At 46.7% G+C, this 18,031-nt stretch overlaps 1 protein-coding gene across 1 annotated transcript; it reads left to right on the top strand.

Moving 5' to 3' along the window:
* The first annotated feature begins 8,926 nt into the window (after nucleotides 1-8,926).
* Nucleotides 8,927-15,369, top strand: LOC131581939 (2-epi-5-epi-valiolone synthase-like). The gene is made up of 5 exons (XM_058844588.1): nucleotides 8,927-9,099; nucleotides 11,368-12,001; nucleotides 13,451-13,684; nucleotides 14,363-14,615; nucleotides 15,230-15,369. Exons 1-5 carry the CDS (start codon nucleotides 8,927-8,929, stop codon nucleotides 15,367-15,369), a joined length of 1,434 nt encoding a protein of 477 aa, XP_058700571.1.
* The last annotated feature ends 2,662 nt before the right edge of the window (nucleotides 15,370-18,031 follow it).

Here is an 18,031-nt window from a genome sequence, read left to right as displayed (position 1 = left end):
TATAAGAGTACTTCACTGGGATGATATATTACTCCAAAGATGAGAACATCTGGGAAGAATGAATCTGGGAATAGATTAAGTGTAATAGGCTTTATAAGAGGATACAAGCCTGGGTATTGCTACTTGTAAAGGTGCAGTGCCTGGCCACAGCCGCCTCCAGCACAAAAAGCACAAAAAACCCCTATCAGATATCCCAAACCCAAACCAGAAACAATTTCAATCCCTTTCCCTTCCTGGAAGGGGGATGATCTCTTTGCTGTTCACTGAGGGATGGGGCTGGCACTGTGAATTAAAGCACTCTGTGTGGGCACGTGTGAGTGAACACAAGGGCACGGGTGGCAGGGTACAGGAAAACTTGTGCCAGAGGAAAATCAAAGCCCACAGAAAGCTCACATCTTTCTTTATAAGTGATTTCCCACATTTTCTGAGCATTTCCATGGCATTCATCCTCCCCTTGCTCAAGACAAAGTAGAGGATGATAGCTTCAACTTCAGTGACAACCTTTACACCAATCTGGTGCAATTTTACCCTCTTGGTTGACCAACTTGCCATTCAGAGAGTCAGAGGCACATGTTTCCTGCAGCCTGACTCTGCTTTCAACTCCTTCAGCATCCCCTGGGATGTGCTCAGGGGAAGTTTTTCTAGGAAAAAAAAAAAAAGACTTTTCAGCATAATGGTAACAACCAAAATCTGAGCATCCAGCACAAAAAGCAGCAACCAAGAAGGAACTCCTGGAAAAGCTCCATCCGTGCATGACCATGAAAAATTAGCCCAGAAGCATTGCAAGAATCCTAAATTCGAATCCTAAGAGAATCTAGTTTGGCAATAAGCACATCTCAGTGCAGGCATCCACCCCAGCCACAGGGGCTTGGGAAGAAGGGGCCATGTGAAAGAATTCCCCACGCTTCAACCCCAAACCTTTCCCATTTTCAGCCTGTCCCAGACAGGTCTCTAACTATCTGCTGGTTTGAGTGAATTACTCCAGTTACCCTGGCCAGGTTTTGTTCAGTTCTACAATTATTATTTTTGTTTCAGCCAAAAATAAGGTTTCTTTGCAGAATAGGGGAAAAGACATAAAATCTAATTTTTTTACAAGACAGGGGAAAAAAATGTTTCTCCTCACAAAGTGCTCAGAAAAGCAGGGTGCCTCCAGATGCTATTTCACAGAAGTCAGGCCTGTGACAATGTCTCTGGAAGAAGTGAGATGTTACCTATTACATAGGGAAGGCAATAGAGGACTGGAAGAAGTCCATAGCCTCCAGACAGGTTAGATTACCCTATCTGAGGAAAGTAACCACCAGAAATGGATGGTGATCATTCTTTGGGCCAGAATTTAGAGCCATTTCAGTGGTTTTTTTTCCCTCCAGCTCCCCCCTCCTCCATTCAGTAAAATGAGAAAGAATTCATAACCCGTGTCAGCCACAGTCAGATAATCCAAGACTTAAAGAGTAGAACATTTCATATAACCTCTTTTCTGCCCCTCACAAATGCTTTAACAACTTTAATAAGATAATGTATAGCTATTATCCTACAGCAAGTGTAAGTCAAACAACTATCAGCTATTATTTCAGCAACAGAGCGAACGCTCAGCGTTCCCATAATCCACAGCCTGGAACAGTTTACACATTGTCAATTTTAGACAGAACTGGCTTTTTCCACATATCAAAATGTACACTGATAAATGGGAATTGTTTAGCAGACCCCACATGGCTGGGTAATATAGTGTAGCTCAAAAAAGAATAATGAGGGTATCAGTTGGACTTCTGAATTAATGATACCTTAAATTAGTTTAATTAATTAGTTTAGTTACCAGAGTAATTTAGTTAGCAGATTAATTAATGTTTGTTGAGTGCTTGGAGATAAAAGCCACATATAAAGGCTGTTATTAGAGGGTGGATCCAGAGGTGCAGGTTTTCCTCACTCTTTATTTATCCCAGCACCAGCTGGATCCAGAGGCTCACTCTGCCTTCCAGCGAGCTCTGTGTGGAGGTTGGTGTTCCTCAGGATATGCTCCAACTCAGACACTGCCACAGTCAACAACCAGTTGGGAGAATATCTTCAAAAATTTAGAGTTAAAGCTTTTTATTCTCACCTCCCCTTTTAGTCTCACCTCCCCTTTTTTCCTCACCTCCTTTCCTCCAGGCTGTGGGCTCACACACACATATCCATGCACACTTTGCTACGTGTTTGGGTGCACTTAAGTCTCATTCCACTTCTTGGCACTGTCCCCCACGTTTCTGGCATGTTCTTGACAGAAAATCTAACAACATATTCACCCAAACCCAGACAAAAGGTTACAAAGGGGAATCTGTACCTCTTGGAAGTTGCCATTGCATCCAGGTAAGGGTCTAGTCCAAGAGCAACATCAAGAGCTTTTTGTAAGTAATTCCTGAGCTGTTCAGGTACACAAGAGTCATTGAGGGCTATTTCTTTGGCTTTGAGAAGGTTCTCAGCAATGTGCCCAGCCGGAGTTTCTGAAATGGAAATTAAGAGGAAGAATAATGATTTTGTAACTGCTCAATCAGTGGAAGTGGAGTTTAAAGTACATAAACACAGGTGTGCTCTTTTTTTTATACAAAATACAGGGTTTTGAAGGGCTATGAAAACAATCATGAAAACCTTTTCAAACTGAAAAAATCTTTTATTTCTAACAGATTTTTGCTGCATGCATTGTCCCTTTTCCCCTCAGAGCTGATCAAGAATAAGAATGCTTTGAACACATGAATTTTGCCTTTAAAGCTCCAAGACAAACATCAAACACCTAAAAACTGCACACAAACCCCACTCCTCCCGGTACCATTTTTCTTGGAGGGAACAGAATGCTTCCAAAGCTGCTCTTGGGAAACCAGGCAGGAGATGCAGACAGGGGTGAAGCTTTGTAAAAAGGAGGCTCTGTGTGTCAATGGGATGCACAAGTGTCCCCAAGCTGTGTCTGTGCCAGGAAAGCTGCTGTGCACACAGCACACAGAGTTCCAAAGGCTGTGGAGACATCTCCAGGATCCAGATCACCTGGCTCTGGGGGCCCAAGCAATGCTGCCCATGGTACTAAACCTGCCCTGAGATCCCAGAGAACCCTTAAGGCAGCAATCCACCATGGATCATAGCAAGCCATGATCCCAGAGGGTGAGGCATGGTTCAGAGAAACTCCCCCACTCCTCAAGTGTACGAGCACGTGCTGGGTTATGAAAGCACCAAGAGGCCGTAACTGGGGTGGAGCAGATTGCCCCTGGCAGGGTTTTATTACCTGTGATAGAAAAGCTGCAGAGAACTATGTGGAATAAGTGAAAAAAGGACATCATTTCACTTCTGTGGCTTCCCAGTACCTGCAGGGAGCCTACAAGAAGGTTGAAGAGAGACCATTTATAAGGCAGGTAGTGACAGGAAAAGGGGGAATGGTTACAGATGGAAAGAGTGTAGGTTAAATTAGCAATTTGTAAGAAATTCTACTCTGAGAGGGTGGGGAGTCCCTGGCACAGACTGCCCAGAGAAGCTGTGGCTGTCCCATCCCTGGCAGTGTCCAGGTTGGACAGGGCTTGGAGCAGCCTGGGGTAGTGGAAGGTGTCCCTGCCATGGGATGAGATGAGCTTCAAGATCTTGTCAAACCAACCCATTCAGGGATTCTGTGATATGAAACTATGACTTACATCTCATCCCAATCTCTAACCGTCAGGGACAGCTTTTATCTCTTCCAGCAGTTTTATAAATAATTTCAACAGCAGGAAGAACCACTCTGGTTTGCTGCCCTCAGCCCAACTACCCTTGAAGTGTGGCTCTCACACTCTTCTTGCAGCCTTTTCACCACCACATGAGGGAGCATCCCCGGGCCCACAGCTGCAAAGCGCTGGAAGTTGGGATGTGCTCATCCTCCCTGCACTCTCAGGCTTTTTTGCTAATTTAGGGGTAAAAACATGTTCATAATCCATGTCGGCTTTTAGCAATCATCATGTTATGTTTCTGGCTAAGTAACAGGCAGGGATTTCCCGTCACACAAAGGGGAGGGAAGAAAGCTGCAGCGGTTTTGTAACCTGTGTTATGACACCAAACGTGGGAGCCAAGAGATGCTGCGAGGAAAGGGCGCAGGCAGGGCATGCCAGGAGCAACCCTCCATCCCAGCTTACACAACCTTTGCAGGGAGCACCGCATTTTTTGCAGCATGGTGATGCTTTGGGTCAACAGCAGAGGTCAGAATTGCCCTCATTTATGCAAGCACCAGACAAGTCAGAGCAGAGCAGAGCTCAGGGCTGGCTACCCGGCCCAAGGCTCTGAGAGCTAAGGTGAGCTAAACTTTATGTAATTGTTTTTTTTTAAGGTCATTCCAGGAAAAAGTGCTTCATTTCAGAGCATAGTTTTACACAATCCCAGAAAAACTGCTGGACTATATTAAGAACTAAATTAGATTTCCTGATTGTGTCTGTATGGCTCTGTGCATTCACAGACATCTCTTTCCATTTCCCATCTAGTTGTGCATCATCATCAGTGCGAGAAAAGAAAAACTGCTCACTCAGAGGAAGAGAATGCTGGAAATAGTCCTACCATGAAAGAGCAAGAAAGGGCTGCTTTAAGTCTCCAGCAGCTTCATAAAGAAAGATAAGGTGGCAAATCTTAAAATGGACCATTCTTGCCAGCAGAATGGTTCCCAGCATCTCCCTGAGCAGTTGCTGAGAGCACAGCCACCCTGTTTTACAGCCAAGCTGCATGATAAATTGCAGTTTCTACTCTGTCTAAAATCAGGAACTTTTGATTCACACCAAAGTCAGGAGTCAGGATTGCAATGTTGTACCTGAGGGACAACAGTGTCCCCTGAGCAGACAGGCAGTGCAGTGCCATGGAGGGACCTGCTGCTCCAGAATCACAATTAAACTCTGCAGTTTGTGCTCAGATGGCACTTTTTATATAGGGAAAAGAGGAGGGCGCTTTACTGTTTGCAGGGGGCCACCCTGAAGGAGGCACAGAGACAAGAAGACAATCTGGATTTGGCAAAAACAAAAAAAGACATGAGACCAAAAAGACCAAATCTTGGGTTCCCGCTTTAGGGCTATCCTCATTTCACCTAGATCTGTTTTGCAGCCCCAGTAATGCCTTCCAAAAGAGCCCCCCTTCCCAGCCAGGGCAGAGCACTGAACCTGATCCACCTGAACACTTTGCTGCCAGACTGTTTGGTGCTCCTGTGCCAAGCATTTTTGGCAGGAGCTGCTCAGTGCTAAGCACTTGGAAATCCAGTCTGCTAAAATCATCCCCAACAGTTCCAGCCATCATATTCACCAGGGCACCTCGGGCATTGCCAACAGCTTATTCCAACCCTCACATCTTTGCCTCAGTGTGTAAATACACGTCATGGCCCTTGTGGGGACAGGGGTGGGCGGGCAGCGTGGCCAAAACCTGAGTGCATGGCCAAAACCTGAGTGCATGGCCAAAACCTGAGTGCATGGCCAAAACCTGAGTGTGTGGCCAAAACCTGAGTGTGTGGACAAGACCTGAGTGAGTGGCCAAAACCTGAGTGTGTGGCCAAAACCTGAGTGTGTGGCCAAAACCTGAGTGTGTGGCCAAAACCTGAGTGTGTGGCCAAAACCTGAGTGTGTGGCCAAAACCTGAGTGTGTGGCCAAAACCTGAGTGTGTGGCCAAAACCTGAGTGCATGGACAAAACCTGAGTGTGTGGCCAAAACCTGAGTGCGTGGCCAAAACCTGAGTGCATGGACAAAACCTGAGTGTGTGGCCAAAACCTGAGTGTGTGGCCAAAACCCGACTGCGTGGACAAGACCTGAGTGTGTGGCCATCAAACCTTGCAGGGTGCCCTGAGCAGAGCTCAGTCTGCTCAGCCTTAGCCTCAGCATCCACAGTGCCACAGCCTGCAGCAAAGCCAGCAGTGGTGGCCTGGGGACAGGCAGCAGCTTAGGGATGGAGTGGGAGCAGGAGAAAGCCAGACAGGGAATGCTGCTGCTCATGGCAGGAACCAGGGATCTAAACTCTGAAAATATACACTAGCTGATGCACTTTCTACAGATTCTACTGCTAGAAAATGAGTTGAAAAGTTGAATCTCCCCAGTGCTCCATTAGGGAAAGGAATCATAAAACAAGCATCACAATCCACCAGAAATTAATCACTGCCAAAGCTTTCTAGACATTGAAACAGTCCACCACCCCACCATTCCTTTCCCCTGGGATTGACCCATTCCCTCCATTCCAGGTTCCTGCAAACCCATGTCCTGTGCTCTGCCTCTCTCCTCTCCCTGACAAACCCACCCTCTGCTCCTTGCAGCCAAGCCACAGAGCCTGCAGGTCCCATCTCCACGGGGAAGGTGGGGACCCAGGACCAGGGCATCACACGGTGTCCCCTCCTGCCACACCACTCTCCTGGAGCTCCCCACCCCACACAGGGAGTTTACCTGAAGGGTTATGCATGTTCCTTCTTGTCCCCTGGCCTGGGAGGATGCTGTGGTGGGTTTGCTGCCTCTGCAGAGCAGGAGCTGGGTGCTTGGGTGCCCGGTGAGAGGACCAAGTCTCCTCCCTCAACCAGCAGGGCAGAGCCCCAGCCCTGGGGAGAGGCTGCATGGGGAGGATGGCCCCAGGCTGGGGCTGCACCCGCCTGTCCCACCCAGAGCACAGGCAGCAGGTGAGATCCAACAGCATCTGACATGAAAAAACCACAACAAAAGAGCCGACTTTCAGTGCCTTTGCTTTACATAAAAGTTCACATCCTGACCTTGGGAAGCTGCTGGCTCTCAAGGAAGTAATTGTCAGTTTCATAATCTTCTAGTTACATATCACAGACATGTCCCAGCTAAATCACCGGGTATGGGGCCAAAAATGTCCCAGGACTCTGAACCCCAGATTATCTACAAGTGGTCCTTAGCCACAAGGCCACCACTGTCCCATGCAGGCAAACACTGGAGTAACCCCTGCTCTGGGGACAAGGTCTCTGCACGGGCTGGGGCAGGTCCCAGCTGATCTGCACCCCAAAAAAGGGTCCAAGGTATCCAAAAGCCTGAGGTGGCCTGCAGCAGGGCTGGGCAGAAAGGGCTGGTGAGGAATTAAAGCAAGTCCTTAAAGAGCGTGTGATGGAGCTGAGGTGGGCTGTCCATCTCCTCCTCATTCAGATGAAACACAAACTGAAGGCAGTGAGGAAATGTGGGCTCCCCCATGACCAGAACAGCATCTGTCACCTCTGGGATGTATCATGCTGGGCTCATTCACTCGAGGACTGTCTCAATGTGCCTGCAAAGTGTGCAGAGAGAGCCCAGGGCTGGGCAGGGGAGGTGAACAGGATGGGGGAGCTCACACAGGGCTCTTGGCAGCCCCTCTGCAGGATGGAAAGTACCGACACATGGCAGTCATTGGTGCTGGCAAGCACCTGGACTGTGGAAAGTTAATTTGTCAACTTCTCAAATGTAACAGAAGATATTTCAGTGTCCCCAGAATAGAACAGGGAAGTATAAATAGAAAATAAGTAAATGCACACAATGAAAGAGTAAAAGAATAGCAAATAAGTCTCAATGTTGACTGTATTGTTATTAATTAGAATAAATAAACAAGATGAAAAACCAGACCTCCTGGCATACCCAAGATTATTCTCTTTTATGATTTAGTAAACAACAAACTCCATTAGAATTGCAGTTCCTGCAGAAAGCAATAAAAGTTGTATTTAGATTGGGAGTTAAAATTTCAGAAGAGTATTTGGTAAACAGGCTGAGAGCTTTAGTGTACCATCTAATCCACACACACAAGCTTTAAGGTGACTTTGGGCAAGTTGTTTCACTTCTGGGACTCTATTTGCTTCTACAAAATGGGGTTAACAGCCTGTCCTCTTTAAAAAACACTTTGCCATCTGGAGATGAAGCCAGCAGTGAGGACTGAAGTCAGGAGTTAGACACTTCTTGAGGAAGGGCTACATGGCTTTGGAGATTTTTGTTGCAGCTCTTTCTCAATATTAATTTTGAGATAGATGAAGGTTCCAAAGGGAGTTTGGCTGCAATTAAGCCTTCAAAGCAATGACACAGACTTGTCCAATGGGTTCTTTAAGACCCATTTTTTTCCTGCCTCTGCTTTTACATCCGATTTTGGTTTTCTTGATCTTTGTTTCTGAACAAGGACAGCTTTCAGAAACATGGCTGAGAAGGTGGCAAAGACAGGTTTGTGCCTTCAGGCACTACTGGTGAAATCAAAGGAAGATCTTCCTGTGCTCAGCACACAAAGCTGTATGCCAAGGGGATACTTTGTGTGGCAACCTGAGCCTGGGGGCCTCCAAAAGCTCCAGCTGGAAGATCACATGGAAAAGTGAATTGTGCATCCCCCAGTCACGTGGGGATCAAAACCCAGCTCATGCCCCAAACAGCCCTTCACAAAATAAATACTCTGTGATATTTTTTTTAAAACCCACCATAAAAGCTAATATATATATATATATATATATATATATATATATATATATATATATAGTTTTGTTCCTCAATTCAAGAGAATCCCCAGAATGTGAGCTCAAAAGTTTAACCAGCTGTTATTGATCCCCATGCTTCTGCCCCTGTCTCATCCCATAAGAGCAGCTCAGAGCTGCAGCCAGATCAGAGGCTTTGCTCAGCAAAGGAGGTTCCTGAATGATGTGAAGAATCACACAAACTGCCTTTCATAACTTTAAATTTGCTGTAGGGCATCATGCTGGAAGTTAATGTATGCGCTCCTATTGTACATTTTAAGCATTATAAAACCAGCTGATTACACAACCCCATCCTGGTAGCCACACGTGTCTTCAAACATTCCTGCCACCCCTAATGTGCATCCCAGATTAGGTAATCTCAGTTTTGTAATTAATCTCTCACATGGAGACGAGACCTCCCCTCCCAATGCCTGCTCACCCCGGAGCCTTTAAAAAGCACCTCAAAGGCACCCAGTGATGGGAGATCTCTGGATAGGGAGATTTCACCTTCTGATAGCATGCTGGTGACAGAAGAGACGTGTGCTGCAGCAGTCCCAGGAGCCACCATGCCCCAGGAGCCCCAGCAGACGGATTTTCAACTGGTGCGAGTCAAGAGCACGTGGTGCCGCATCAAGAAAGGAGAAGCCCTTTCCAACGACGAGGATGAGATCACTCTTTCTGAGGCAAAAATGTGAGTATAGGAAGGAGCCTGTGTTGCTCTGGCTGGCCAAACTGGGCAGTCTTCTTGGTGGGATGGAAAAACCATCTTGGGTGCCATGGCAGCTTCAACCCGCAATGACAGAATGACAGAAATACAGAATAGTTCAGGCTGGAAGGGAGCTTTGAAGGCCATCTAGTCCAAACCCCTGCAATGGAGAGGGACACCTTCCACTACACCAAGGTGCTCCAAGCCCCATCCAACCTGACCTATGTGTACAAACCTGTGAACATGGCCTTGGGAACACGTTCAGTATGGCAGAACGGGCGGCTGCAGTGCTCCTTGACACAGCTTGGAGTTACAGAGGGAATTTTATCAACAGCCTCCATTTTTGTAGACAGGAATGTTCTTTAAACTTCTGAAAAGCTTACACAGGGACATCTGTGGGCTCCACTTGGGCTCCTTTTCTCCACTTCTGTGAAACTGCAATCTGTGTGTGCAAAATCTCACGTTCAGGCATCGGAGACAGATGGGTTTATAGAGGTGGTCGCAGACAAATGAAACGGGTAGGTGGGAAAGATAAACTGTCACTGACAGGAGCAAAACCCTTAACACATCCCTCAAACTGCAGAAGTCACCTAATGCTGCTCCAGACTGAGCAGAGATAAAAATTTCCCCCAGGGATACATACAGCTCTTTGCTGATAGTACATCTCTCCACTTAATTATCTTTTAATTACAGGATACTCCTTTTCACGAGCACATGGAGCCCCATTCATAATGCATATCTTTTTTAATACAGCTCTCTTCTGCATGTCAGAAGTTTTCCAGCCTTTGTCTTACTCAGATTTTAATGGCACAAGTCAAACCCTTTTCTCAGCCAGGTCAGAGGGACCTTCACCAGTGCTGGCAGTGACCGCGCACGAGCATCACCCAGGCAGAGCTGCAGCAGGTAGAGCAGGACTTTGGCAGACCCAAAACCAGCCTGCTGGGCCTCAGCCAACAGCAGGATGAACCCAGGGCCCAAGAACACCCAGAAAAATCCTCAGCTGACATATGCTGCCACAGGGGCATGTTCAGCCCCAAATTCACTCTGATTTTCACACAGCAGAGGGGTTGCAGTGGGTTCTGGTTGTACCCAAAGCTGATTCCACCAAATAATATTCCAAACCATCCTGTATCTTAGAAGGGTCACACACCAGAGATGAATGCACATGGAGTTAAGTACAGCTATAAGATGGTGAGTTAAAATGTACACTACAATGCTTTTTCTGATATCACATTTGAAAAGCCCAGAAAAACATTTCTGAGAGGTGTCAATCCTCACTGGTTTTCTTTAACAGCTATGGAGTTCAAGGGTTTAGAGACTTTAAGAGTTTAAGACTTAGAGACAATTTGGTAAAGAAAGCAGAGAAGCATCTATTTTGACCTCTAAGTGAATGTTCAGGCATGTGAAAAGAAATTGGGCATGTAGGGAAATCTGATTATCCAATGAATATCACAGAAACTCTTTTTTTACCCAAATGCAGCTCAAGAAACAGTCTTATATAAAATACATTTTGCTATTTCCTTCTTTCTGTTTTTGATTCCAAACTTGTTTTTTCCCTGGTTTGCCCATCCTACAGAAAGAAGGGATTGTAGGGTTGTGTTTTTCACTGGTTTAAATAGACAATTAATTTTGGCTTTTATTTACCCTTGAAAGCTCTAGTTTGGGAAGGTTTTCCAACCCCCAAATAATTTAGTTTCCCTTTCCAGGAGTACTTACTATTTCTATCACACCTATTTTGAAGTAGAGATCTGCTAGCTCAGCTAAAGCACTATAGAAACTCTGGTCTGAATGGAGATGTGTGGCTGTTTATAGATAGGTATAAATTAACTCCTATCACCCAGAAACACCACCAGAGGATGCTTCCTCCATAAATATGGAAAATTTTGGCAACCTCTTCTCTTCCCCACTCCCTTTTTAGAAGCTGGAATGATTGGGCTGGCTCCTTATGGGTTTTCAACTTCCAGCATGCAAAACATGTCCCAGCCCTTTTGGACTGTAGCTTTTTAATGTAATGTAGGAATCCAGACATTTAACTCTTCACTAAGACCTTGGAGAGCTTCTCCATGAATAAAATTGCTGAGCCTTGATAGCCAAGGAGGTGTTCCACCCTCACAGACCCAAGTTTCTGCAGTGCATGAGCAGGAGACTCCACATTCTTCACCTCCCAGCTTCATCCTTAAACTAGTTCAGACATGCAAAAAGGTCAAACTAGGAATACAGTGATTTCAAACCGTGTTTTCTGATCCTTGCCAGAGGTGAGTGCATCTCCGAAGGTGGGATTTCCTGGATAATTGAAGCTCCCATCTACTTTTGCTACAAAGTAGTAGAAACATACAACATTCTGGAACCCTCTAACACCACTCTGCTCTGGGGTCACATCACTGACCCCCAGCAAATAGAGCTCGCCACTGCCAGCAAGAGGAAACTGCGGCGCTTTATCGTCATAGACGAAGTCGTCGACAAACTTTACGGCTCCAAAGTCAGAGAATACTTCGAAGAAAACAACGTCCAGCACAAAATCCTCGCCCTGCCGACCACCGAAGAAACCAAATCCATGGACTTGGTGTTGAACATCTTGCACGAGGTGCAGAACTTCAGCCTGGACCGGCGGACGGAGCCCATCATCGCCATCGGCGGGGGCGTGTGCCTGGACATCGTCGGGCTCGCCGCGTCGCTCTACAGGAGACGCACCCCCTACATTCGGGTCCCCACCACCCTCCTCTCCTACGTGGATGCCAGCGTGGGGGCGAAGAACGGGGTGAACTTTCTGCAGTGTAAGAACAAGCTCGGGGGCTACACCCCACCCGTGGCGAGTTTCCTGGATAGATCCTTCATCCAGAGCATCCCTCGGAGACACATCTCCAACGGGCTCGGGGAAATTTTAAAGGTATGAACTTTTGCAAGTGCAGTTTTCAAAACTGAAGTCATACAATGGTTTGGGTTGGAAGGGACCTTTGGAGGCCACCAAATCCAATCCCCCTGCAATGAACAGGGATACCTTTAACTAACTCAGGTTGCTCAAAGCCCCATCCAACACGCCTTGAGCATTTCCAGGAATGGGGCATCTACCAGTCCACTGGAAAACTCATTTCAGGGTTTCATTACCTTCCTTGTAAAAAATTTCTTCCTCACAACTAGCCTGAATCTATCTTCTTTCAGTTTAAACTGTTATCCCATGTTCTATCACAACAGGCCCTACTAAAAGTCTATGCTCCTTTTTTTTGCCCCTTTTAAGTACTGGAAAGTGAAATGTCCAGCAGCATCCACGGCAGTGTATAAACAACTTAGAGAAATCAAGGTTAGGGCCATCAAGGGTGCATGGGAATTTTTACTCTCATTACAGCTGCTAAATTTTTTAGAACATCCCTTACACTCAGTGTCCAGTTCTAACCCTGCAGAGGAAACTCCAAAAATCACAGCCAGACACAGCAAAAACTCACAGGAGACACAGCAAAACCAGGGGAGAAAAGCCTCATCTTTCCATTGAGGCTGATCCATTGCACTCTGTAATGAACTCCTGGCAGAGAATCTGAGGCTCATTATGATGGGGATTAATAATCTGCAAGATCATTTGCACCTACCTCAGTGGGTATGTCGAGTGTGGTCAATCAATCTCCTGTGAGGCAAATTCTACTTCTAAAATTACCTGGAAAGTGCACAGTAAGTGGCTTTATGTCTGGAGAGCTTTGGAAACTTTTGATAAAGCAGAGTTCAAGCTATTAAAGTGTATTAGAGATGAGTTCATCAACAGCAGTTTCCAGTACTTGCACAGTGAGAAATCCCCAGGATATCTGAAGGTTTCTGGCAGACACTGTGAAACCCTCAGGTCACCATTCCTCACTTCAGGGGGGGCTAATGCCTGAGTCAGAGAGGAAAAAAAATAAGTACTTTTAACCAGGACATCACTTCTAAACTCTCATCTTCTCTACACTGCAATGTTTTCCCTCCTTCCATTGCCTGAAAAGCAACCCCAAGGATTAGATGAGAGTTGTCCTGGGATTGGCCACCAGCCAGTCCCGAGTTTCCTTCCAGGCACACCAATAACCAAAACTCATTACAAACCACCTGCTGGGCTGTGGGAGCACACAGCAAAGTCCCAGCATGGGCAGAGCTGTACAGCACAGCCCAAATGTATTTGTGCTAACCAGGAACTGTGTCTACAGGAACACCTTTTTAGGTTACAGAGGTCAAACTTGTGCATGCACCACACGTGCAGGTGTTTCTTTGCTAGTGTACATGTTAGTGCAGTCCAATCTACTGAAACACTCAAGTTTCCCACAGCACATACAAGGATCAGACAATTATCCTTAATTATCTCTTCTATTCTTTGTCCCAGATGGCCCTCATGAAACACAAAGGGCTATTTGACCTGCTCAAGAACCATGGAAAATACCTGCTGGACACCAAGTTCCAGTCCTGCAACGGCTTTGCTGACCACAGGGATGCTGCACTGCAGACTACCAGGATTGCCATTGAAACCATGCTGGAAGAGCTGGCTCCCAACCTCTGGGAGGATGACCTGGACAGACTGGTTGATTTTGGCCACCTTATTAGCCCAGAGCTGGAAATGGTGAGTGACAGACTTTATATTGCAATATGTACTTCAAAGACAAAATATTTAAAAATTCAGTAGGCTGCATGAAAACCTTGTGAAAAGGAGTTGAGATAAACTCCAAAAGGAGATAAACTCCAGATTTGCACATGCTCACTCAACACACCAAACTGGTGTCAAAGGGACTCCTTCTCCTGCCCCATTTCCCCCACACCTACACCTCTTTCTAATTCAGACCTCACTCCAGTTGTTGCTTCTTACTGGGCACTTAGTGAAGCTCAGAGAAAACCAGATTGCAGTGAAGCCACTAGAAATCACCAACATGAACTGAAACACCACAAAGGCATGGAGGCCACAGCCCATATTGCTGGGGAGAAATTGCCATTGAGGAACAGGGTGGAGGGGAACACCTACACCTTATCCAATATTCAGAGCTTATCCCTCCATCTCATGGTGCTTTATCAGTGATTTGGATGGGAGGAGAATTAGATCCTGGATCCCTATGGGAGATTTTAGCTGCGATTAATCACGTGTAAAACGGATCATCCTAGCAACCCGTAAATCACAAGATGCCAACATCCAGCAACCGCAGTGAGTCAAATGTCGATTTTCAGGGACACTTTTAGAAATAAACCCCACTTGTTTCCTCTCTGCCACCCCAAACCTTCTCTGCCACCCACCTTTGCTGTGTTGCAGAGGGTTTTGCCGTCGCTGATGCACGGGGAAGCTGTGAACGTCGACATGGCATTCATGACGTACGTGGCCCACGCGCGCGGGCTCCTCGACGCCGAGGAGAAGGAGCAGATCCTGCAGTGCATGCAGGGCCTGGAGCTGCCGGTCTGGCACAGCGGCTGCAGCTGGGCCCTCATCCAGAGAGCCCTGCGGGAGCGCCTCAAGCACAGCGGGGGACAGCCCCGCATGCCCCTGCCCACCGGGCTCGGCGTGGCAGGTACTGCCCGAGGCACCCCAGGGAGCTTTGGTGGGCAGGGACAGCCTAGGAAATGTGCTCTGTGGTTTGCAGTTGTGTTTCTTGTGCTCTTTTTCACATCCTGGTAAAGTCATGGAGAGATAGGATCCCTCCTGTGTCCGAGCCTGAGAACCCCGTTAATTAGACCTCAGTCCTTAATTTCATTATGATTGACCAATTCACCTTCCAAAGGGAAATGCAGTGCTCTGGCAGACAAACCAGCAAGGGGAAAAGAGGAAAACAATTCCTCTGCTATGCTTGAAAAGATTTGTTAAACAGTCCTTGGCAAAAGGAATTCAATGTATTATTGTGCCTAGAACTAATACTTGTAAACTAAGTAATATCTGTTCGGTATCAGGGATGAAATATTCATAAGATTTAAAAATAAAAGCCAACCAACCCCTAACACAGAAGCAATGCGTGGGACCAGGTTGTGATCTCTGGCATCTCCTACCCTTTCACGCCATTTCCATGCAGCTCAGTCTCTACACACAAGACAGAAGACTCTCCCCAACTGCAGTGACTGCCACAGTCAGTGTGTGCAGGCAGGAAAAGCTCCTCTGGATGTCCTGTTAACTACAACTCTTATTTTCCAGACATATTCAATGACACCAGTGAAGAGACCCTGGAAAGAGCCTATGAGCTGTGGGTTAAGGACTGCAGGACGGCGCTGGAGGAAGAGCTGCAGTCCCAAGATGATGCTCCTGCCCCAGGCCTGACCTGTTTGCCACTCTAAGGCAGTGGGCAGAACTGAATTTTGAACAAGAAGCACCCGTGAAGCTGCATGCACCCCAGAGCTGTGTGGAACAAGCAGAATATTGGCATCTGATGTGATTTACCTTTTTCAATTGCTTTGTTTGAAAGGGAATCTATTATTGCTGAAGAAGTGATTGCTCACAAATGAAACCACAGAGTGTCTGTAGAGCAGTTAATAGCAAAGTCTTCTTTCAGGGAAAGTGGGCAGGATTATTCATTTATTTAGTTAATCCAAGCTAGTAATTGCCATGGCCCTTGCCACTGATACCCCACCACTGCTTGTGCTTGGACCCCTGACACGAGCAGGTGTAGCTGACCCATAGACCGTGGTATGGCACCATGCAAAATTTCTATGCTATACAAAATATTTCAAGTAGGTTATCACCTTCACTGGCCATTCTTTTCTTCTTGGTGTTCTTCTTGTTTTCTCTCATTCAAAAGAGCAGAACCAAGAAGCTCATCTACCAGCCTTTGCACACTCTGACTAGAGGCACCATCACAAGTCCCAGGTCAGGAAATATCACTGTTGTGAAGCACTTGGGGGCTGTCTCTTGGCACTGTGGCAGCTCTTTGTCTTGGGACTCTCAGATATTGAGGATATGCTGGCAAGTCTCCTCTTGCTGCCCAAATGTTTGTGGTGGTTTCACTTTGTAAACTCTGCAAGCCACCAGTGTGACAAGCAAGGCACAACTTGCAGCACTGCTGCCTGAGAACAAAGCAGGGCTCCTGGCAATCCCCCCTGGTGTCCCCACATCTGCCACAGGTACCTGCCAGACCATGGTTCCTTTCTCATCTCAGCCTTTTCTGGTTAGAAAAGGCCAGCTGGGGAAAACCAAGAGAAATTAAAGAACTCCAAGCAAGTTTATCATCTTCAAGCAGCCTCAGAGTCATGTCTCAGGATCCTGGCAGACTCAGAGCAGATTATATAATGGATGCTGATGGTGAAAAATGTAAAAGTAATGCCATCCTTCTCCCTGGAGGTCCAATCAAAGGAATTGCAATCAACAAACAGCCTTTGAATTATTTACAACATTATTTGTTTTTTCTCCCCGGTGGTTTTTTTTCCCACACCAGTTTGTGCTGACGCGCTGGCTTCTGTTTTCCTAAAGTAATAAAAGCTGCTAAAATTGAAAAACTTTTTGAACTAATGATTGCATTGCTGCCCACAATGTGTGCCTGAGTACCTTTCCACATGCTTGAGAGACAGAGACAGGAGAAGTGTGGCATAGATCTGACATAATAAATTCCTTTTCCTCTTGAGCCTGGAGAAGCTTAAAACGACATGGAAAGCCCTACTCAGCCTTCCCCAGAGCAGTGCCTCTCTCCAGTTTCAGGACAGGGTTTCACACAGTTGGTACCATCTTACCCAGGAGCTTCAGAGCACATCCTGAGAGCCACAACTTCTCAGAAATAAACCCATAATTCCCAGAGTTAAATAAAACCAGGGCTGAGGATATCAGTGAACTTATCTCCTTTCCCCAGACCAAACTCAGGCTCATTCAGTGGGTTTCTGGCAGCAGCCACTGTGTGGGGAGAGCATCACTGCTTCTCTCAGGGATCCACCAGCACCACCAGCTTTGCTAGAGCAGGCAGGGACAACAGGAGAGCAGGTGAGGGCCCACGGGTGTCTGAAGGAAGGAGTCAGAGGATGGACAGCAACAGGATAAGAGGACAAAGGCAGAAACTGATGCACAGAAAGTTCCACCTGAACCTGGAACAGACTGGCCAGAGAGTGTGTGGAGTGTCCCTCACTGTGGGTATTCCAGAACTGTCTGGACACAATCCTGGGCTCTGGGATGACCCTGGAGGTTGGACCAGATGACCCACCATGGTCTCTTCCAACCTGAGACATTTCGTGACCCAAACATTTTGGGAGCATGAGACAGCCCCAGGGACAGCAGTCTGAGGGTAAAAGGTGCTGAGAGCCATTTAATGTTGTGCTTGTGATCACCTGGGCACACTCACAAGTGTTCCTCCTCCTCTCCAGCAGCTGTGTGGGCTGTTTGTCACACCAGATAACCTAGAAATGAATGAAGTACAGGATTATCACCTGCCCAAGTCACTGTCCTGCAGCACAGTCCTACTCTCATCTACCTCCGTGGAGGAGGTACAATACAAACATCAACTTGAGTTACTCATTTTAAATGTTCAGGGGGAGACTGTCAGGAGCCCAAAGGCATTTGGCACTCCATTTCCAGGGAAAGCCAAGGTGCAGCTTAGCAGGATTGAGGTGAACTGAACTAAAAAGAGTGACAAAACCACACATGTACATTAAAAGCCCAGCATCCAGGACTGATGTGCTATGGTGACAGTTACCTGGCTGTGGCTCACCTGCCAGCCATTCCCCCATGCTGGCTTTGCCTCTGCCTTCAGAAGCCAGTGGTTGTGTCTGTGACAACATATCCAAGGAGCTGAAGCACAATTAGGACTGAAAAGTGAACACATGATTATTATTATTTTTTACCCTCCCTTCTGCTGTGGGTGACAGAACACAATCAGCCCCTGACGTGCTTGGTTGCTTGGTAGCAGACAGGCACATTTTTAATTATATATTAAAATATGCTAAAGAACATAAAACAGCTGCGTGACTAATATGTGTGTATCGAGAAAGGCACATGACAGCAGCAAAATTGCTTCAGTGT

This window comes from Poecile atricapillus, chromosome 9 (genome assembly GCF_030490865.1).
Source record: "Poecile atricapillus isolate bPoeAtr1 chromosome 9, bPoeAtr1.hap1, whole genome shotgun sequence".
Lineage (NCBI taxonomy): Eukaryota > Metazoa > Chordata > Aves > Passeriformes > Paridae > Poecile > Poecile atricapillus.
Note: the sequence above shows the minus strand (reverse complement) of the source record. Positions and strands in the feature narration are given on the sequence as shown.